The sequence below is a fragment of the Taurulus bubalis genome (assembly GCF_910589615.1).
Source record: "Taurulus bubalis genome assembly, chromosome: 21".
Lineage (NCBI taxonomy): Eukaryota > Metazoa > Chordata > Actinopteri > Perciformes > Cottidae > Taurulus > Taurulus bubalis.
The window spans coordinates 2,841,697-2,863,958 of record NC_136609.1 but is presented as its reverse complement, the minus strand read 5'-3'; the positions used below and the strand labels follow the sequence as shown (position 1 = coordinate 2,863,958).

General features: G+C 44.1%; 1 protein-coding gene across 1 annotated transcript; it reads right to left on the bottom strand.

Annotated features, from left to right (window-relative positions):
• Positions 1-3,561: 3,561 nt before the first annotated feature.
• Positions 3,562-21,948, bottom strand: col5a2b (collagen, type V, alpha 2b; the record flags this gene model as incomplete). The annotated part of the gene is made up of 55 exons (XM_079236804.1): positions 3,562-5,351; positions 5,479-5,721; positions 5,803-5,993; positions 6,081-6,438; positions 6,541-6,648; positions 6,733-6,786; positions 6,899-7,006; positions 7,107-7,160; positions 7,244-7,351; positions 7,432-7,485; positions 7,664-7,771; positions 7,858-7,965; positions 8,061-8,222; positions 8,396-8,449; positions 8,562-8,615; positions 8,712-8,819; positions 8,906-8,959; positions 9,061-9,114; positions 9,360-9,413; positions 9,521-9,574; positions 9,662-9,769; positions 9,867-9,965; positions 10,073-10,117; positions 10,218-10,271; positions 10,390-10,443; positions 10,533-10,586; positions 10,689-10,742; positions 10,831-10,929; positions 11,082-11,135; positions 11,321-11,419; positions 11,513-11,566; positions 11,665-11,772; positions 11,858-11,911; positions 12,001-12,099; positions 12,182-12,226; positions 12,332-12,430; positions 12,636-12,689; positions 12,938-12,982; positions 13,070-13,123; positions 13,210-13,254; positions 13,431-13,484; positions 13,611-13,664; positions 13,815-13,868; positions 13,968-14,021; positions 14,154-14,207; positions 14,307-14,351; positions 14,428-14,502; positions 14,589-14,681; positions 14,831-14,884; positions 15,250-15,282; positions 15,490-15,522; positions 15,609-15,625; positions 15,927-16,151; positions 16,229-16,447; positions 21,855-21,948. 55 exons carry the CDS (start codon positions 21,946-21,948, stop codon positions 5,205-5,207), a joined length of 4,770 nt encoding a protein of 1,589 aa, XP_079092930.1. The 3' UTR covers positions 3,562-5,204.
• Between the last annotated feature and the right edge of the window lie 314 nt (positions 21,949-22,262).

Genomic DNA, 22,262 nt, shown 5'->3' with positions numbered 1-22,262 from the left:
CCGCCGCGAGGACCTCGATCCGTGAAGGATTGTGCTGGTTTGTGCGGCGCATCGATGTAACACCGAACATCTGACACGACTTGCATCCTGTTGCACCAACAAGAGAGACAGAGCATCCTGTGTGGGTTCTGATGGCACAGGCTTCCTTTAATGTTTACCTGTTAAAACATTGATCCCACCTCCCTTTATTTACCTCAGTGGAAATCAGACCAGTGGATGTATCGCAGGCTTCCTGTTTCTAAGAATACATCGCCATTGAACTCTTGATCCGTCGGCTCTTGTGTCCTGGTAGCAAACACTTCCTCGGCTTCATGACTAACACTTGTTTACTGCCTTCAACTTCCGTACGCTTCGACTGAAGCTTGAAGCATTTAGCCAATGTTTTGAATTCTCCAGTGTGAGGCATTCTGGGTATTTGTCAGGGACATTTCCCCAGGACATGACTGAATGGAGACAAAGTTTCCTCGTGCGCTCTCTCCTGCACGGTCACAGTCCGGCACATGGAGCTGGAAATCTGCTCCACATTTAGCTTTAATTTGGCTGACGCACTATTCTGGAGTAAATTACCCTGAATGAGAAACAGACCAGAGAAATACTTCAACCACAGGTACTCTGGAGAGAGACAGGTAGAGACACAGAGCTATACGTCCTTCAATGAAGAGGGACCTGCCTGTATCATTACCATGGAAGTCTCCTGAAAAAAGTGAGACTTCCAAGTGGATTTCTCCTTCCCTAAAGAGGGGCATTTTCCATTCATCAGGCGTGTGAGTGTCGGAAAAAAGCCTTTGATGCACAATAAATGACGCGCTAGCTTCCCATGCAACAGCGACATTGGTATGTTAGGAATGCAAAGAGTAGAAAAAGGTAGAGCAAAACAGCAGAAGATGTTGAAACATCGTGGTTATATGTTGGTGATTTCTGGGAAGTGCAGCAAAACAAACTGATCAGAAACACAAGCGGAAAACAACAGGCGGAATGATCCGAACTTGAAACAATTAGCCGCTGCTGTTTCCAATAACTCTTCATTAGAAACCCGCGGCGTATGCAGAGTAACGCAAACGCTGTGCACGCACACACACACATACCACACACACACATCTGGCTCGTATAGCGTGATCTGACCACTTGTGCACGCCGGGGATGTCTCACTCTGGAGAACAATGGAATGAGTTCTTGGCTGCGCTCGAGGGTGTGGAGGGCGTGCGGTGCTTTTGGGGGTTGGGGTGAGCAATGTGGCCCGGCTGCGTGGATGTGACCCGCGTCTGGGTGGGGCCTGCAGGAAGTCTGCCTGCGTTCAGGCCGCTGCCGCCGCGGGGTCAGGACTGATCCGAGCGGCTCATCGCGGAGGGAAGTAGACGCTCGGTTGCCTGGTCGCGACGCAGAGAGACACCTCAATAGGTGGCGTGACCTTTCACCCAAGCTGCATCGAAATGGACACAAACTTTGCCTGATATCTATTATGTCAGAGGTTTTTAAAATGTCTCATGTAATAGCCCTTTCTGGTGTTGCACCCCTTTAGATATCAGCAATTAAATGGTTGAGTATGATATTATTACCATGGTACCGATGAAACGTTGGTAAAAACATGTGAACATATTAAATAATTAGCATTAGTCCTTGCATCTGGTGCATGTCAGAGGAGCTCTGGTGTTTCCATTGATCTGAACCCTGGTGGGGACCAATGAGCCGGACCAAGACCGCCTGAGGAGGCGGGGCTAAAAGTCCACAATGCAGGCGTGAAGGTGACCTTCCTGATGGGTGGGAGACTAAAGGGTACAATTTGCTTCGCGAGCGATTTTGTTTTCATTTCCATTTGTCCTCTTCTTTCGCAGCAGAACATGAGAGCAGGCATCCCGCCCTTCAAGCGTCAGACGTTTGGAATCAAACGCTCGCCAAACATCTCAAACAATAAGCGCATTGCAGTTTTAAAGAGCCCGATTCCTCCGGCCCAGGGCGGCGGGCCAGGATCCACTTGTAACGAGGCGCGTCGCCGCTCTCGTCTTCGGCATCGTGCTGCCAACAGGAACTCCCTCACTCCTCTCCCAGTTTCCTGCCATTGTTCCTCCCCTCCCCTCCCCCCTGCCACCGGGCACACGCTCCGCCCAGGATCTGGGAAAAGGTGGGATGTTAAAGCGGCCCATTTCCCTTTTCGATCGGCTTCGACCTCAGCTGGGTGGAGGAGGGGCGTGTATGTGTGTGTGTGTGTGTGTGTGTGTGTGTGTGTGTGTGTGTGTGTGTGTGTGTGTGTGTGTGTGTGTGTGTGTGAATAGAGAGACAGCAACTGTACAAACGTTTAAAGTGAGAGTTTCTTTGGTGTGTGAATTTTCACACAATTTCACTTTTATTCTTCTTTTCATGTGGGAGAAACCATAAAAATCAACATTAAAATCATGTAGAAGTGTATTCAACACCCCAGAGACCCACAGGGAAGCAAACTGTAATCTTATTTTTCAAAGAAAAGGAATGGTTTTTTAGACGTTTACGTGTCTTTTAAATAATTGTCCCATTGACAACCAAGCTGACGTACCATATCGGAGATATTTTAAACCCCTGAGCTTTTATATTCATTAATTATTCAAAATACTTAACTTCACTCAATCAAAGCCAACGATAAGAAAATACAACTTTTAATTATTATTTTTTTACTCAATATATATATATATATATATATATATATATATATATATATATATATATATATATATATATGTTCCTTTTCTGTGCATTATCATACACCAGTATACCAGTAGCACATCTATGAAGTTAGTATCTATGTTCCCACGGGTTTTCTGTACATTATACCCTTTTAAATTATTCAAATAGGCCTCATGGTTGAGGAGATAATCTGAATTTATTATGGGTATATAAACCATTTGGATTTTTCTGAAAACAAGGCTTGATGCCATAAGGTTAATGAATAGAAAGGTGTATAATCTTAAGAACAAAATGCCGGGGGGGAACAAACCCTTTGTACAATTAAGTAACTAAGTAACATGCATTAGAGGCTAATGTGTGTTCTATGTCCCACTATAACCAGCAGACTTTATCACTTTGACGAATCTAAAGTTTTCATGCAACCGAAGGATGATTTAGGTCAACAGTTTGCTCCCTTCTCAGGACCCTTTCCCACTGTTCTCCTGTTCTCCTGTTCTCTAATTCTCTGGAGGGGCGTCGTGAGGAGGGGTTAGAGGGAGAACAGGAAGGAAAAGGTGTAGCTGGGAAATCTCATGGAGGCTCCTTCGGCGAACCAGAGACACCCCATTCAGGATCTGGGCGTCGCTGCCAAGTCATCTCAGGGTCGCAGACTCCAGCGGTCCTCGTTCGGGTTTTTTTACTGAATTTGACGCAGAAAGACTTTGAAGTGTACGTGCGAGCAAGAGGAGGAGATGAAAGAGAGAGAGAGGATGATGTGGCTCATGTATACAATAATAACTTTGGTAACCCCGCCTGACCATTGGGCTCCGAATGACAATTAAGTCAACATTTAAAAAAAGAACAATATGAATAAAAGAAACAAAAAATGCATATGAAATATATTATGAAATATACATAATAATAATATATCTTTAAATGATATTTATTTATTTTATTTGAATGCCATACTTATTTATTAAAAACATTCCAAACTATACTTCTACTAAACAAAAATTAAATGACTGATTTACACAGAAGTGTTCTATAGGGCAAAAGCTAGATAAATCCACAATAAAACAAGGTTTAAACCGGTTTAACACTATATTGAGTAGAATAATGTACATGAGGATGTTCAGTGTAGGGAGAGCAATGAAAGTGACATGAACGAATGTTTGAGAATAAATATGAACATGTAATAACAATAGTGTGGTTTCTCTCTCTTGTGACGTTCTGTGGTGCATCTTATGCTTTTATTCTTTATTGAACTTTATTGAACATAGTATTGATCTCATTTTTAATGGGTTTGACTTCCAGGAAGAAAAAAAAGAAGGTACACTTCCATACCTGCTCTGCTTCAAATGTTCCGTGCTCGAGACATGAAAATAGCAGCCCTGGCTAAAAATGACCACCTCGACAGATGTGGAGAGGCCGGGCTGCAGGAAACGGAGAGAGTGTCACGTCTTTCACCGAGCGCAGAGGAGAGAGGTCGACACAGAAACATGTGCTGCCTGAACTTTGACTCTTTTTCTTCCTGTAAGGACGCCTTCTCCCTCCCTCCCTCTCTCTCTTTTGATCATACACCCACATGCAGGCAGCCAGTGTGTCGTTATAGTTTAAGAAATAAGTGTCTGCAGCATGAATCCACGTCTGTTTGTATTTATAGACATATGTATTGGTTTATAACCACTAGAGCCATGCTGGTTGTTCACCTCAAAGCCCATCTAATGAAATAACCTTTTCACCGGGACGTCCAGTGAAAGTGGTTAAATCTGATTATAAGACTGTGTAGAAAAGTCTTGGTCTCCCTCTAGTGGTAAGATGGTGCCACTGCTGATCTTATTCAAACTCATTTCCTCAAGGGGGAACTGATTTATTCAGCTTTCTAGGCTTTGGTCATTCCAGATAAAGACATTTATTCCACATCCATAATCAACAACAAACAAATAATTTGCAATTTACAGTCATATGTTGCATTTACAGTTGGGGGTTTTAAAAGCAGATAAAGGTTTTCTGTTGAAAAAGTAAATTAGTTCCTGCACAGAACTTAATAATTTAGGTTTAAGCATGATTTCAATCTTTTTATTCCTTTAAAAGTCATTGCTGTATTAACTCTTGCCCTATCCAGGCCTCTGGATGTGCATTCACTGGAGGAAAAAAAAGCCAAATAAAAAGGTTTCATTGCTTTTATTCGCTACAACAGTTCTAATATAATCTGCATCTCTTTCAGCTTTAATATTATTGGCTTTTTCCCCCCAGTTTATGCAACTTTACACAATCCATCTAAACTCTTCTTGCGTTTCATGTTCGCACCTCAGACTTTATTGTTTCCACCCACATGCATTTCCCCGTAGATACATTTATTGACAAGGTGAATAAATTACGTCAGCGTCCTGCCGGTCACGCAGCAAGCACGCTGTACTTCAACAGCTTTTTGGGAAACGCAGCCACGTGAGAAAGAACCTCCATCGACTTGTACGCTCACAGAAAGACGAGTCCACACACTCTAATTTACCGGTGATGATGTCGCTTCTCTAAAAAAGGGCTGTTTCTGTCCATCTTGTGTTGTTTTTTTATGAGAAGCACACAGGGCCGATGTCCAGGCCGAACTCCTGATCCGGTTTCCCGACGTCCATGGGGGCCACGTCCACGACGGGCAGCCGGGCGGAAGTTTGAGTCCTGAACTCGATCACCGTTCTGCCCCACTCGCCGTTTGATTTCTGAGGGACGAGAAAGACGTACGAATCAGCAAAAGCATCTCCCTGTCGGTATAGTATCCTCTGACTCCGGTTTATTCTGGGTCTCGTGCGTTAAATATCACCGGGTCACATTTAGGAGATGACTCACCGTGCAGCCGTCCTCGATGACGGCGTACCGGAGGCGCACGTTCCCTTGCGCTCTCAGCTCCTGGCCGTTGGAGCCTTTGAGGACCAGAGCTTTCTTCAGGTTGGTGTTCCTCTCGTCTTTGTACGCCACGCTGTTCCTGCAGTGGTACGTGATGTTCTGGTGCGACTCTCTGGACAAAAGCTGCAAAAGCTTCATCTGAACCGCCACCACGTTGGGCTGCTCCTCGGTGTTTCCATAGTGGAACTGAAATTGGATGACAGTTTGACATGAATAATGGATTCTCTACCTATTAATTAAAGATTTCAAAGTCATAAAGATGCTTACTTTGGTTCCACCGTTCATGTCGGCTTCGAACCAGACGGGTTTGTTGGCGCTGGGACTGGATTTGGTCCACCAGGCTTTGCGGGGAATGTTGGCCGGGTTGGCGGAGATGCAGGTTTCACCATTTTCCATATTACAGAAGACCTTGATGGCATCTTTTGTGCTTCCTTGATTTGGATCAATCCAGTAGTCACCTGTATCAAATGTTTTCATTAGTTCATGAGTTAAAGTGCATATGTGGTGCTAGTCTAAACATAGATAGAGGAAAACGGGACCCTCACCGCTCTTCTTCTGGGGGTAGCACTGCTTGATGTCCTGGCAGGTTTTCCCAGGGTTCAGCTTGCTGCCATCAGGACTGCGGAGGTTTTGCAGATGTCCGCTGAGGGTCTTCAGCGAGGCGTGGACTCCGGAGTCTGCGCGCAGGACGGCCGCCTTCTTATTGGGGAGGGCTTCGTCTTGATTCATCTCTGGAAGAGGAGGAGCCACGGCAGCCATGTCGTCCTCTAAGAACTCCACGGCTTCTGGCCCGCGGGCGTTCCCGTCGTAATCGTAAGAGGGAGCGAAGAGGTCCTCCAGACCCATGGTGGCGGGTCCAGGGGGGCCTGGAGCGCCGGTCGGTCCCGCATCACCAGGTGGACCCTGACCAGGAAAAGGATAAAGATGATTTGGCGTTCTAGCAGTCATTGCAGTCACTGAACTGAACTGAACTCATATAAAACAGTGGACGCCATCTTGTGTCACCTGTGCCCCGATGTCCCCACCGGATCCTCTGCTTCCAGGAGCACCCATTGGTCCGGGATGACCGATGTTTCCTTCCTTTCCTGGAGGACCGGCCACCCCTGGAGGACCCTGTATGGTGCAAGAGTGAGTCATTTACCCTGTTTAATGAGACAGAGATTCATATGTGACTGCATGGTGCTGTGTTACACTCACCCTCGGTCCAGCTGGTCCAACAATACCTGTCGCCCCTGCATCCCCTGTGGCGCCCTGAAATACAGAAGAATAACATATTATCCTCTGTGTACTGTGTTTCAGTATCAGCTAACAGTAGTATGTGAAGTATCCAAAGGACTAGAAGTATTTTAAACACTTTGCTTACAGTTGTTCCTGGCAAACCGTCGAGCCCGGTGAAACCTCGGTGTCCTTTCTGTCCCCTCTCTCCTGTTTCTCCAGTTGCTCCTTTCTCGCCCTGTGGTCCTTGAGGGCCCTAAAGTTAGACGCAGGATGAGAAAACAGTGTTTTACTCTTCAAGTCATAAGTTGATGTTTTGGGGTATCAACAAGGTCAAACACTCGTGTCACACTTACCACTTTCCCCCGAACTCCGGTTGCTCCTTCGGGTCCAGCGGGTCCTACGGCACCCTGAACTCAAAACAAACAATCAATCAACAGAGCTATTGATGTGTGATTGACAGGTGTAGCATATTATTATTTGTGAAACTCACGCTCTCGCCTCTTTGCCCTGGACCACCAGTCATCCCAACAGAACCCTCAGTTCCTGGAGACCCTGAAGCACCAGCCAGACCCTCTAGACCAGCATTACCCCGGTCTCCCTGGAAAGACACGCCGGCGGTTAGTACACACAGCCGTACGCATGGTAGCATTAGCACATCCTGTCCAGTAAAAATCTTACCCTGGCCCCTACGAGACCGTCCTTCCCAGGAGGCCCCTCTGCTCCACTGATACCCTGAGAAAACACAGATAGTGACATGATAAAGTACAGAAGAGTGGCTTGAAAGCTAAGAAACCACTATATTATCTAACCTGTAGCGACATGTTCCACTGTCGTACAGCGGTTCATGTTTTCAAGAGATAAGCAGCAGTGATTCTGAGGTCAAAAACACACCGCTGATGACTCGACAAACCTCAGGGCCGGCGTCTCCTCTCGGCCCTTTGGCTCCCGATAAACCGATTCCACCGGCAGGCCCTGTGCCACCCTGAACTCCAGACGCTCCGGTTTTTCCAGGTGGACCCTGAGGAATCAATCAATCAATAAATCAATCAACGCAAGACGCAGTGTGGCTTTGTGCGGCTAAAACAAAGAGCAGTGAATACTCACAGCAGGACCTGGCAGTCCCAGCAAGCCCGCCTCTCCTCTCAGTCCAGGCTGACCCACAATGCCTCGCTGTCCTGCGGCGCCATTAGGTCCCGTAGGCCCATCAGGCCCCTAGTAGAGAAACACAAGAACACAAGACACTTCTCAGTATGTGTTTTTTTGTGTACGGCCGCTGCTAGATTGTACATTAAAGGTGATCGTTTTACCCCGGGGCCGTCCTCTCCAGAGTCTCCCGCCTCTCCGGGGCTGCCCGGTGCACCTGAAGCTCCGCTCTCTCCTTGACGTCCCGGAGATCCGTTCTCCCCGATGATCCCGGCAGTTCCCGACTTTCCTGGAGCTCCTATTGGCCCGTCTGCTCCGACAGCACCCTGAAACACACACACACACCCACACACACCCATACACACACACACACACACACACACACACACACACACACACACACACACACACACACACACAAACGATCTGCCCTCAGTCCACAGTTCAGGAAAAAAAACTGTGACTTAAGGAATCCACATATGATAACCAATGAACTCACATTAGAGCCAGTAGGTCCAACTCCTCCAGGCAGTCCAGGAAAACCATTAGAGCCCTGTGGGAAGAACACACTCCCAGTAAGATTCACTTTAATGATAATATCATAAAGACTGTTGACTAAGCTAAAGTTATAGAAACAAAGAAATGAAAGATGGAGCCTAACTCACCGTTGCCCCCTGTGTTCCTCTGCCACCCTTCAGTCCCGTCACACCAACAGGCCCCTAGACACACACACACACATACACACACATTATTAGCATGTAGACTTATGGTTGGACCATTCCCCCCCCCCCCAGTTTAGAGTTCAATGTGTTTACCTGTCCTCCTGATTTCCCAGCCATGCCCTGTGGTCCAGGAGCTCCTCCCTCTCCCTTCAGACCTGCCCCACCTTCGTCACCTTTGACCCCAGGTTGACCATCAATTCCCTTCAACAGAAACAGGAAATTAAAATCCAGCATTTTGATTGGTTTATTCGTCTGTATATTTCGGACACGACTGCCCTGCCACTTACAGCAGATCCAGGGAAGCCAACGGCACCAGTAGGACCAGTTTCACCAGTGGAACCCTGTTAATATCATCACACAAAGACACACTTTATCAAAAGGAAATGGAAAGGAGATTTTTCTTCCGTTTGATGTCAATTGTAAAATAAAAAGAGGTACTGACAGCGATTCCTCTTGTTCCCCGGCGTCCTGCAGGTCCTGATGGGCCAGTTTCACCCTGAAATAGAGGAACAGGTTAATTAAAGGATTTTATTTTATAAGTAATTTTACTGATTTGAGTTCTTAAATAGCTCTGGCCTGTTGTTTTGCATCAAGAATCTCATTATTATTTGCTGTTTCCCTCGTTTAGAGCGTTCTTTAGTGTCTACTCTTTTTTTGTCAAATATTGTCGATTTTGTCTTTGGCTAATTACACGACCATTTCCAGGTTTAACACATATTAAACATGTGCTTTTGAGCTCACCTTCTCTCCATTGGGTCCACTAGAACCAGCAGGTCCCACAGAACCAGGAACCCCCTTTTAATCCAATGAAAAAGTGCATTAGAATATCACATTACTCATCAGAAAACTCAAGTGTAAGATTGTCATCTATGAATGGGTTTGTTTTCAGTCCATCGACTCACCCGTGCACCGTCGGCTCCGGAGTTCCCCTCCAGTCCAATTGCCCCAGCTGAGCCCTGTTACAAGAAATCAGCCTCATCAGTCCCTCAGGTTCTTCCTCCACTGGGGGTCATGTTAGATAGTATTTCTAATATTTTACTTACTGCGTCTCCCTTTGGGCCTGAAGGTCCGGATATGCCTCTCTCTCCGGACATCCCCTGAAGTCCTGGACTTCCCCCCTCTCCACCAGCACCCTTTGGACCGATGTTACCCTGAAATGGACGAAACATATATCAGGTTGAGCTCATTAACAACAGGACTTACAAGCAGCAACGTTCCGCATGTGTCAGTGTCGTAAGGTCACGATACCTTTGACCCATCCAGTCCTGGTCCACCTGGACCACCTTTGGCTCCCTGCAGCCCATTGGACCCGATTCCCCCTCTCTCTCCTGGAGGTCCTCTTTCTCCCTGTGAGAACAACCCGAGGGATAAAGTCAGGCAACAATTCCTCATTTCTTGAAATAACTTACTGTGAGACACCTTTAAATCAGGTGAGAGAACAGTAATGGACTCACCCTTAGACCAGTACCTCCGCTAATGCCAGCTTCTCCAGCAAGACCCTTGGAACAAAGACATTATGCATAGTACAATATTAAAAGAAGGACTTCTAAATAAAAATGTATTTAACTATAATCTTGTTATCTTTTTCTTTTGTCTTACCTCAACACCTGGTTTTCCTGACTCCCCGGGTGGTCCTGATGATCCTGGCAAACCCTAAAAAACACCAAACATTTTTGATTTAATGCTAATAACAATATTTTAAAAATAATGATTGCATACTCAATATGCTGAAATAAAGTATTTTTTAAAATAATTTTGGGATGCAGTGTACCTGGAAACCATGTAGTCCCTGTTGTCCATGCTCTCCCCTCGTTCCAGCAACGCCCTGAAGAAAAGCAAAAAGAATATAAATCAACTAAACATCAAGTTATTACATTATTGATGATGAGGATGTCTCGACAGTTGGATGCTTACAGCTGGACCAGCTGGACCAGCAGCGCCTTCCTCTCCATCTTTTCCATTCACCCCCTAGAAGAGAGACACAGACGCTATCAGGATATTACCGATGTATTCATGATTTAGTAAGAAGCATAAACACAGTTTAATATATCAAGAGTGAAAGTAACTTGCCCTTTGACCTGGAACCCCGGCGCTGCCAGCCTCTCCAATCTTCCCAGCATCACCCTGAAAATCAGAAGCCACAGAAGTCACTTTCATCTGTTGCTGCACAAAATACCTGACGACATATATTATATATACAACATGTACTGACAGCGAAGCCTTTCGGTCCCGGCAGGCCCATCGATCCCGCTAATCCTCGGCCCCCGTTAGAACCGGCTGGTCCCTGTTTACCATCGTCTCCGGCTGAGCCCTGGATAGACCAAAGGAACCGTTGACACACCGTAGCACACTTTAGCACGTTAGCACTCTGTGCTAACGTTAGCACGCGTTAGCGCAGTGTGCTCTCAGTCCGGGGAAGGATGAGTTCTCATTTTACTATGTTGGTCTGCATGTGTATTGTACCATTGGTCCTTGCTTTCCCTCTGATCCCTGGGCACCAAGAAGTCCTGACAGACCCTGTGAAATCAGACACACGTCTCTGAAGCTGCAGGGGTACACTTCTACATCACTGCAGCGAGGTCAAAGGTTAAACCACTCGATGTCAGCAAATACAAGATTTTTTCCCGTTGTGAAGTTGCTCTGACTCCCTGTCTACACACATAATATTTTGTTTTGCACAATATATGATATGTCTGCCGTACCCGAGCTCCTGTTAGACCGGACTCTCCATTACGTCCTAGATCTCCAGATAAACCTTTGGTGCCGGTCGCGCCCGACAGTCCTCTCTCACCCAGGGCTCCCTGTTTGGTTCAGAAGCACAGAAACACACGTCATGGTCTGGAATAATCATAATTAACACGTTATTAAATGATGTGCATTTTAGGTGCCCTCACCTTTTGTCCTGGTAAACCATCTCCACCTGGGAAACCTCTATTTCCTGGAGCTCCCTGGAACAAAAGAACAGTTTCCATGTCAGTCATGAAACCGCCTCTGCTGAACGGATTTTAAATGTAGTTTTCTTAAACAAAAGTAGAAGTCGACTGACTGTCTCTCCTTGAGCTCCTGAAGGCCCGCTGGATCCGGCGTCACCTCGGAGTCCACGTTTCCCGTCGTCTCCCATCGGGCCCAATGGGCCTGGAACGCCGTGGTCGCCCTAAACCAGAAATCAATAATCAGCCAATCAATCATCGGACTCACTCTGCCAAGATAACATTGAAAATGAACGTGTCTCAGCTTACTCTTTCTCCCTTGAATCCAGCTTCTCCTTTGAATCCAAACAGTCCAGCTTCGCCCTGTAAAGGAGGATCAGATAAAAACATGAACGACGGAGGAAGACTTTGGGGATTCATCAAAGACAGTTGGATGCATCGGGGGCTTGTACCAATTGGCCTTTTGGTCCTTCTGTTCCTGTAGTTCCCTGGGGGCCGGGGGGGCCGGGTTGCCCCAACATCCCTGTTGGACCCTGGACACCTGAGAGACCCTGAGGAGAAGAGGCAGATTTGAGATAAAGACAGATTTACAGACGAAGATGTGCACTATAACTTATGGCGCTATATACTTACTCCAGATCCACGGCCACCTGGAGCTCCGTCAGGTCCTGAGGCACCCTGTTAAAAAATATTAACTCATAATCATTCACCTGAAGCCAAATACAGTCCAACAACGTGTGTTAACTTTAAAAATGAAACGGCAGCAATGAAATTGTAACACACCTGCTGTCCTGACGGCCCAACTGGTCCCACGAGACCCCCGTCCCCTCTGGGACCCTGCTGGCCTGCACCTCCTCGGACCCCTGTTGGTCCTGCTTCACCCTGCAAAAATTCCAGATTGAGAGTTCATTCTTTAGCTTTAAAGTTATAATACTAAAGAGTGTTAAAGTTGTGTTCAATGTGCATTGAGCATAACAGTCACATTAGTGGTTCGGCCACACAATGCAATTTACTAAATAACAGCTAAATAACATGCAGATAAAAAAGGATTCATGTCATAGAAAACTTTTAGAAAAGAGCATCTCACCTTCATTCCTGCGTTACCGGGAAATCCGTGAACTCCGAGGATTCCTATTGCACCCTGTAGTGAGAGGAAATGTTGTAAATATATCAACTAAATCATTTTTATTTCCGGGTTTTTTTCTTCACAATGTACATTATCTGGTGAAATAATGTCCAAAAACCAGTGAAGCATAGAAGTATTGTAAAGCAGTAATTCAACACCTCGGGAGGTTCATTTTCTTGCAGTTGTCAAAAACCCTTTTTCCCTAAAATATCAGATTATTGCTTTTAAGTACATTAATAAAATTAGTAGATATAATTCCTTACCAGAGGACCGGGTTTGCCAACATGGCCGTTTTCACCACGTTTTCCCTAAAAGAGAAAGAAAATTCCTTAACCTCCACCTCCATTTGACAGTTTTGCACTTTTCCTGAATACAAATAGTTTTGTGTTTCTCACCGGAGGACCGGTGGCTCCGGCGCGGCCTCGTTCTCCCTGCATGCCCGCTGGTCCCTGAAAACAAAACACTGACTCAGCATCTGTGTGACTGACAGCTGTATGAGATGCTCTGTGATATTTTCTCTGCACATGTTGCCTACCAGGGGGCCTGCAGCACCCATCACACCCGGAGTACCGGATTTACCCTGCAAGACACAAGGCAGGGTTGAAGGACTTATTTCATTCGGCTCTATGTGAAACGCAATGCATCCTGGTACATGTAGGAAGTTACTGCTTTAATCGATTCACCAACACTGATTGGGCTTCCACGTAGAAGGTGCTGAATTGTCCACTTTGAGAACATTAGACGAGGAATTCATACCTTATTTCCGAGCGCTCCAGACTCTCCTTTTGGCCCCAAAAGACCTCCAATTCCCTGTTGCAGAGATTTAAATTAACAATGATGTAATAAGTCTGTGATGTTTCTTTCATTAAAGCATGAAAAACAAGCATGAAAAGTGAGGCTTGGTAGAAGTTTTGATGATATTTCTTGTGTGACTACCTTGGGACCTTTCAGTCCTGGATGACCCGGAAGTCCTGGGAATCCTCTTGCTCCCTGAATTGAAATAAATAATCAACACACACTCTTTGCAAAGACACAAGTCTCTGTCTTTCGATCATAATCAGTGTGGATTGCTTGTATGTTTGGTGATATTATGAATAAAGTGTATTGTGTTTGTGTATGATGGAGGATTTAGAGACTTACCAAAGATCCTGGCAATCCTGCTTCTCCTGTAGAACCTGCAGCTCCAGCTTCTCCCTGAGCAGGAAAAGGAAAAGTTATTAACAAAGATCATTACTGACGAATAATAACAGTATATTCTGCATTTTCACGAGAATGCATGTATGTTCGACTCACATCAGGTCCAGTTTTCCCAATAGGCCCGTCTGGTCCTCGGTGACCCGGCTCCCCCTGTGAACAAGCACAAGGACTCAGGATTACTGCCGGTTCAGAGACAAGTTTAGATTTGCTCCTCATAGATACTCGATGTGAAGATGAGCATCAAATATGAAATATCATTTGAAGAGGCAGACATGTTCCTACCATCGGTCCAGTGTCTCCAGGCTCTCCTGGATATCCCTGAGCCCCTGGTGGACCCTAAACCGAGGGGATGAAGACAGTAACTTATACTTAAAGTCTTATGACAACAGGCAGAAATGAGGTCATTAAATCTTTGCTTGCAGGATAAAAACGTACTTGATGCCCGGGCGTCCCTGGAGGTCCTCGTGGTCCCGATTCACCCTGAAATACACACATTGCACACACTGTGGGTTAAATTGAACATCATCTCCAAAATACTTTGGAATACTTTACTCACCCTCGTTCCCGACACCATCCCAGCCACACTGGACTTCTCCCCGAAACCTGCCGCCATCTGTGACACCAGGTTTCCCTTTTTGGGAGGAAGAGGATTCAAGAGAAATGTTCAGGAAAGGAATGTTCACACAAATAATCGATGAAACTTTGAGGCAAACTCACCCCAGGGTGGGTAGGGTGGCCTGGGTGTCCCGGCTCTCCTGGATTTCCTGGCACACCGGGCTCTCCGTCAAATCCTTGAGGCCCCGTCAATCCCTGCATTGTTAAATAATTAAACATCTTTAATTAGAGACAAATCGTTCCCCTTTAAGAAAGACTTATTACATACTGATATTTTGCCCGGTCACAGAATGAGCAGATTAACTTGTAGCTTCACAGCGTTTAAAGTATTGATCTGAACTGACCCGTCTGCCTTTGAATCCTCTCTTTCCAGTGTTTCCATTAGCTCCTGGACGCCCCTGCACCAGAAACACAAGTATGAGATACATATTCTATACATGAGATATGCTGTAATAGCAGACTGCTGGTAGATGTAAATCATTATAAAATAGGCCCATTCATCTTTGCACTTTTATTTGGCTTTCCTAGAAAGCAGGTTGACAAACCTCACTGCAGATAATACTTAATAATATTATTATAAGTGTCAATCATAATGGCTATAGTGACACTCTGGTGCCCTCTAGTGTCAAACTCAGTGAAAAGAGATTATGATAGAGGAGGTCGTTCAAAAACAATACATTCTGATTAATTTCTATAACTTTATGTGTTATACATATTATCAGTTAAAAACAAAAACAATAGAGTGAGTAAAATAAAAACCCACCGGGGGTCCTGTAGGTCCAGGGAGCCCCACAACCTGAGTAACAAGAAAGAACAGCGTTTGTAGCGAAACTACATTTTAACTTTAATTTATTAGAATATATATATGTATATATATATATACATATATATATATATGTATATATATACATATATGTATATATATACATATATGTATATATACATATACATATATATGTGAAAATTGATTGCATGTTTACACATGATTGTGCGATTTACTTACTTGTGGGATATCACCTGGTTCACCTTTCTGTCCCTATATGAATTAAACATGTTTAAAACTAGAACAACAATACATTTGATTTTAAATATTGGTAAATGTCAGAATGAACCATGACTTACCTTGAAGCTCATCATTTCTTGGGAAAAACACATAAAAAAGAAACATTTGTATTCATTAACTTTGTCTGCAAAGAGAGATACTCTTCTTTGGCTAAATGATTTATGTATTTTAGTAGATTTTTACACAATTTTGCATTTAGCACAATAGATAAACAAACTGCTATTGATGCTACTGATATTGATTGATTAAATCAATAATTGAGAGAATTTAACACCCTCTAAAAGGCATGCACTTTTACATTCCTGCACACTTTTACACTTTATTGACATCTTGTAATGTATTCTTGACAGTAAACCGTTGACTCTGACTGGTCTCACCTATCGTCCGGCTGGCGCTGGCGAAGCTGTCGCACACGGGGCAGCACTCCCCCTCGGGCGTGATCGCCTTCTCGCAGCCGGCCAGCAGTTCACACTGCACCTCGTCGCAGACGGCGACGCCGTTGTCACAAACGCACACACGACAAGGCTCCGGTTTCCAGATGTGGTCGTGCTGGTGGACCTCCCCGTCGACCGTGCAGTTTGCCTTTGTCTCCTCATCTGCAGCTGGAACAGAGAGACGGACGTTTTAAAGGAAGCACACACTAAACACCCGACAACGACGGGATTATGAACAGCTTTACCTGCTGTGGGGTCCGAACTGGGGGCTGATGATGGACCTGCAGTCAAGCACACGGGGCAACACTCGCCCTCGGGGGTCACAGTTTTCTGACAGTCGCCGAGGTCCTCGCAAACCACGTCCTCGCACACAGCGGTCCCCGTAACGCACACACAGATCCGACACGGCTCCGGGTTCCACATGTCGTTGTGGGCGTAGACTTGTCCATTTTCTGTGCAGGTGTCTTCATGACAACAGAGAACACAGAGACACATAATTAGCATCCGGAAGTGGTTTTGAATTTCAACAGTCAAGTTTAACATTTTATGCTTAAGAGTTATGAGAAGATTGACACCATGTGCATGTCTAGTTAGAGAGGTATTCAACTTGAAATCTAACTTGGCAAGAAAAGCAAGAAAACAAACCAATAACATATTCTAACATGCTACATGTTCATGCCAACCAAGAATAAGTCATGTATATTACAGCACCAATGAATAGATATTTTTGTGATTTAAGCTTTTGTTTTTGTCTGTAGAAAAAAAAGCGATGAGGCTATAAAAAGTGCATCTTTGTCAAGAAAGAAACACTGTCAATATGTTTGCTTCTGAAATTGAAATCAACTTGTAAAGATCAAGAATGTGTCAATTACTGTCATCAAAAGTGCATTAAAAGTGCAATGAACAACACGGCATTGAACCCGGCGAAGGAGGTAAGAATTCCCCAAAGGAACACACCTTATTTGGTCAATACGTTGCGGAAAATTGCAAAAAAAGTAGGTTGAGAAAAACGTTCCTTTTGCAAACACACAGTATATTCAAAGGGAAGCTCCGAACACGATATTGTAGTATTAAAAATGAATCGTATCGAGGTTGTGTGCACAGGATGGAGCCTGAAGAAGAGCACCAGCAGTCCTGACAGACGGGAGGATCGTCCGACTGCTGGAGGCGAGCAAATCAAACGCAAAGAAACAACCAGGATGCATCCACAGTTTCCAGTGTGTGTGTGTGTGTGTGTCAGTGACAGGCCGCTGTGTGTGAGGCCGCTCTCTCTCAGCTGATAGTTGGTTTAAAACTTCCATAAGCATGCTATTTATAGGTGGTCAGTCTCCAAAAGATAAGCATCCGCTTTAAAATGCACAGTGCAAAGTGATCTTTCCAGAGGATAAACAAGTCTCCTCTATTTTAAAACCACAGAAAAAATCCACATGAATATAGTAAAGATGGATTTGTAAATGTGGATATGTGTGCACCATGCAGACCCACATTTAAATCTGCTCTTAAATATGTAAAACCAGCGATCTGTGGGTGATGCCCTTTCAGTTGGCTCTGATGGTGAACATCATCATGGGGCAAAATAAACACGTGCAATTTTCTTTAACTATAGTGCACTGCATATTGCATCTAACCCGCCAAGAAAAAACGTTCACTCTAATTGCTTTACATATTTGGCCAATCTCTGACACATGCATATATCCACTTTCATCTTTCCTCACTGGAATCTATGGACAGTCACAATAACAGCTGCTCTATTTTAGCTCAGAGATTATCCAAACTTCTGCTCCAGAGGTTTGAACCCATCGTGATTTTTGTGGGTCTGTAATTGTTCATAAAAGCTTGACTTGTGTTGTCTGCGGTGAAGGCGAGCAGCAGAAGTAGCACTGGGACCACAGAAGACCAGTGTTATAAGTGTTAAGTTATATGAAGCTCTCTGAAAGCAGAAGAGATATTTCTAACCCTTGTTTATTATTTCTGATTATTTCTGTCACCAGAAGAAGAAAAAAACTCTCCTTTAAAATGTCTAAATGTCTGTTAGTGCAGGTGAACTCTGGTGTTTTCAGTTATTCTGGCTAATTAGATCCCAGGTTGAACTAATATAATGCACTCACTAACCAAAACAGACTAATGGTTACTGGACTGTTCCTGTGTGTAGACATTAATACGTCTTATTAAAATATTGAAAATGGAAACAAATACCAGATTTTTTTTTTTCAGAACACCACAGCAGTAGGATATATTTTTTGCAAGGCTATCTCAACCTAAACATAGTATTTTGTGCCATTGTTTGATTTAATAACATACGATTAAACATACACATCTTTAAGGACATACCTAAATACCATAACTGCACTTCCCCCATCTGGCCAGTAGGCTGCACCATTACTAAGCAATGCAATAAAAAGCAGAGAGAAAAAAAGACACAAGTTCCCTGAAGGCCACATAATTATGACCCGGCAGTCTTAAAGGGAGATTCCACAGATTCTACTCATCAGAGGAAGTTTAACACCACGAACAGCTCCACTCAGCCTGGAACTGCTGTATAATGTCTGGAAACTGACATTATGGAATGTATAATGAAAGGATGTCATAGAGTTGCATTATGGGAAATGTGTGCTGCTTCAATGTGATCTTCTTCTTCTCTTATCTGTCTCTCCCAAACTGTGTTATATGTATTTAATGTATGATATTAATATCAAACAGCATGAACCAATGCCTCATATATATATATATATATATATATATATATATATATATATATATATATATATATATATATATATATATATATATATATGTATATATATATATATATATATATACATATATATATATATATATATATATATATATATATATATATATATATATATATATATATATATATATATATATATATATAGTTATATGTATATGCATTTATAGCCTGAGCTAGTCGGCCATGCTCGCCTCTAGAACTCAAAATACCAGAGAAAATACTTTAAAAACAAGACTTTAAACGGCTTATATGCGCAGAACAATGATTACCACAAGTTGTCATAAGTAGAGTGGAAAAAAGAATGAGATTATGTATTTTAGGTCAATTTACCGCTTGTAGAAAACCAAAGATGTAGTTCCAAACTATGTATTACTGTAAGAATTATATGACAGACGCTTTCAGGCAAATTGCCACTGAGCTGTCCTTGAGCAAGGCACTGTGACTAGACTGTGGTGGGACCCGGCAGCTCCGGGCTGTAAATGTGTCTGTGAATGTGTCTGTGTGCTGCTGTGTAATCATCATAATGTCTCCACCTGTGGACACGTTTGCACATCATGGTTCATAAACTCTGTCTGCATGTCGTCTCATCACGAGGGGAAGAAGACAAATGTGTATACAGTCCTTTTGCAAATTAAATTATAGTAAGAAAAGATACACAACATTTTACTTTTTTACTCTACTGACACTTTATCAACATAATGTTTCAGACCTGGGGTGAAATATGCAAGATTCCTTATTGTGATGTTGTTTCTTAAGGAATGAAAATAAGTGTTAGTTGCAGCACTAAAGGCAATTAAAACAAATTATGTGTGTATTTGTTTTAGCAATGCAGGAAAAGAACGAAAGAAAAGTAACAGGAAAAAGTGCCAAACTGAAAAAAAGAAGGCAAAAAAAAAGCAAACATGGCCACCTGCTACGAGCGCTGAGAGCGTATTTTAATCCTAAATACTGATTATGTGGTGGAGCCTCTCCCCAAAGCAGGAGTTATTTCAGAGGAAACCACCGTGGCTGTATTATACGTTTGGCTTGGGTAGAACTTGTGGCTTGGTCTCTATTTGGGTCGGCACAGAGGGGCCACACCCGGAGAACTCCTGCTAGGGAAACCTGCTGTGCCCCGAGCAGCGACTTGCAGGCTGCAGCACGAAGGCAGCAACTCAGGGAAGCAGCGAGCTGAAGGTTCATTCAGGCTGCAGATTGTGCTGAATGTTCAGAAAGCAACTCCTGGGATCGAACACTATACTTTTTAGGCGTTTAAATGTGATTACGGCTCAGATATACAGCGAGACAACAATTATCCTGACTAACTGTGGGCTTCTTTTGAAGTGGAAACTCTCTGACGTTGTGGTTTTCAGACCTCCTCAACTTATTATTAAACAATATTCAGCCCACATAAACTGCACCTTGGGCCAGTGGTTCTCCTCAAGTCAGTCCACAAGATGATAAATATGCTATTTTCATCTTCTTCATCTTAATTGTTCCTTCACGTTTTGCAGCCAGGTAACTAAGAAAGTCGCACACACGTTAAAATCAACATTAAATCATCAAGAAACTGAGACTATTTAAGAAGGAACATTCAGTCACACACATACAGGTTACATTCATTATGTCCACACTAAGACCACAACTGAGAAGTCAGATTCCACTGCTGTAATTTCCCAAATTAATAGCCCTTTGAAACCAGTATTGAGTCTTAAAATCAGCCTTAAAACCTGTATGAAATGTTTGAGTTCTGAGTTCTTGAAGATGTAAATGATTTTTAAGTTGAAAAGCTCTTTGTTCCAATCCTCATCGTGCTGCTTATTGGCTCTTAACCGACAAATATTTATTTTTCATCCGTTCCTCTAATCTTTGGATTGATCAAGTGGTTACGACCAATAAAAGACAGCTGGCATGTGCAGATATAGCTTCACTTTAAAGGGCAACAAGCCCATAAAGACACACCTTGGAAGCTAGTATAGTGACATTAAAGGAATAGTTATGGGAAACATTTAGATAAGAAGTCGATGCCGCTGTCATGTCCGTAGCAGCTGGTTAGCTTAGCATAAAGGCCATAGAGAGACCATGGAGACTGGAAGAGTTATTGCAAACCTTCAACTCCAATAAAGCACAGAAACCTTACGACTTTTTCCTGCTAGAATCGACCCTTCCTCAGGTTTTAGGGCCAGAAAAAGCTTCTGCACGTCATGACCTGTCAGAATAAACATCTAGAAGTAAAGTTCTTCCTCCTCTTTCAGCTTCAGTGGAGGTGAACTTGGATGCAAGCAAGCGAGGCGTATTTCATCTCCATCACCCTCTCTCTCTCTCTGGGTGTGTCTTGTCTGCCTTTGGCCCGAACTCTGACCAAAATTAGTGGCCTGCTTTTGTCCGTCCCATCTGCAAGGCCACATCATTATAGCCGTGGCACTCAGAACCCCATCATTCAGCCTCGGCCTCGCACAGAAATAGTCCTGCAGCCTGTAGGAGGGGGGAGATATTTTTGACCCAAGAACACATCACTGGGACATTTTATTTTAGACATTTCTTTTTGTCACATGTCCATCTTCGAGACTTTCATTTGGGGATGTTGCGTCGGCAGCGTGAGGCCGATTCAGCTTCAATATCGTCCGTCAATGTCACTTTTCTTTGCAGTTTACATAAGATGATGTTCTGCCTTAGTCATCACTTCTAATTAGGCCTTTCTGGGCCGGGCTTGTGGGTGTGATTTGAACCTTTAGTTCCCAAAACCACAGGGCCAGTGTGGGCCGGTTGCTGCAGTTTACCTCAGGAAGTATAATACACAAATATGCACGAGATGGGAAACCTCCCAAACCACTTCCTTGTAAAACAAAAGCATAATGGGAAAGACAACCACAACTGTCACGTTCATAAATTTAAAAAAAGACACAGAGGTAAATGTTTTCACAGGGGTCAGTCATGAATCATTAGAGGACAGGAAATCAGGAGGAAACATTATCTATTCTGCGCTTGTGGCGTTGAGCGAGAGCCTCATAGGTGAGATGGCCCAAAAGTAACTTTAAAGTTTATATATTTTCAGGGGACAGATGTCCATTATTTTCTTTTTTTGCATGAATCTGTCAGCAACTGCAGCACATGAACTCAAGTCGGCCGTCGCTCACCTTTCTTGGCGTCTTCTTGGCAGGTCACGGCGATCACCTGAGCCAAGGCGATGAGCAGGCCGACGGTAATCCCAGAGCGTAACGAGGGACCCATGTCTGCACAGACATGCAGCGTCCTCTCACACGGGAGAGGAGGTCAGAGAGAGAGAGAGAGACAGAGACAGAGACAGAGTCCAACCCCGAGCTACAGCATCCAGATCGAAATAATCCAAATATCCCTGAGTGGAGCAGTTCTCCTGGATGAGCGATTACTGCAAAGTGAAACAGGCTCCCTCTTTACTCCCCTCGCCTCCTCCCTCCTTCTCCGACTCTCCTCCTCTTCTCTCTTCATCTTCCCTTGTTCTGTTTCAGCGCCAGCCTCCTCCTCCTCCTCCTCCTCTTCTTCCTCCTCCTCCTCCTCCTTACGAG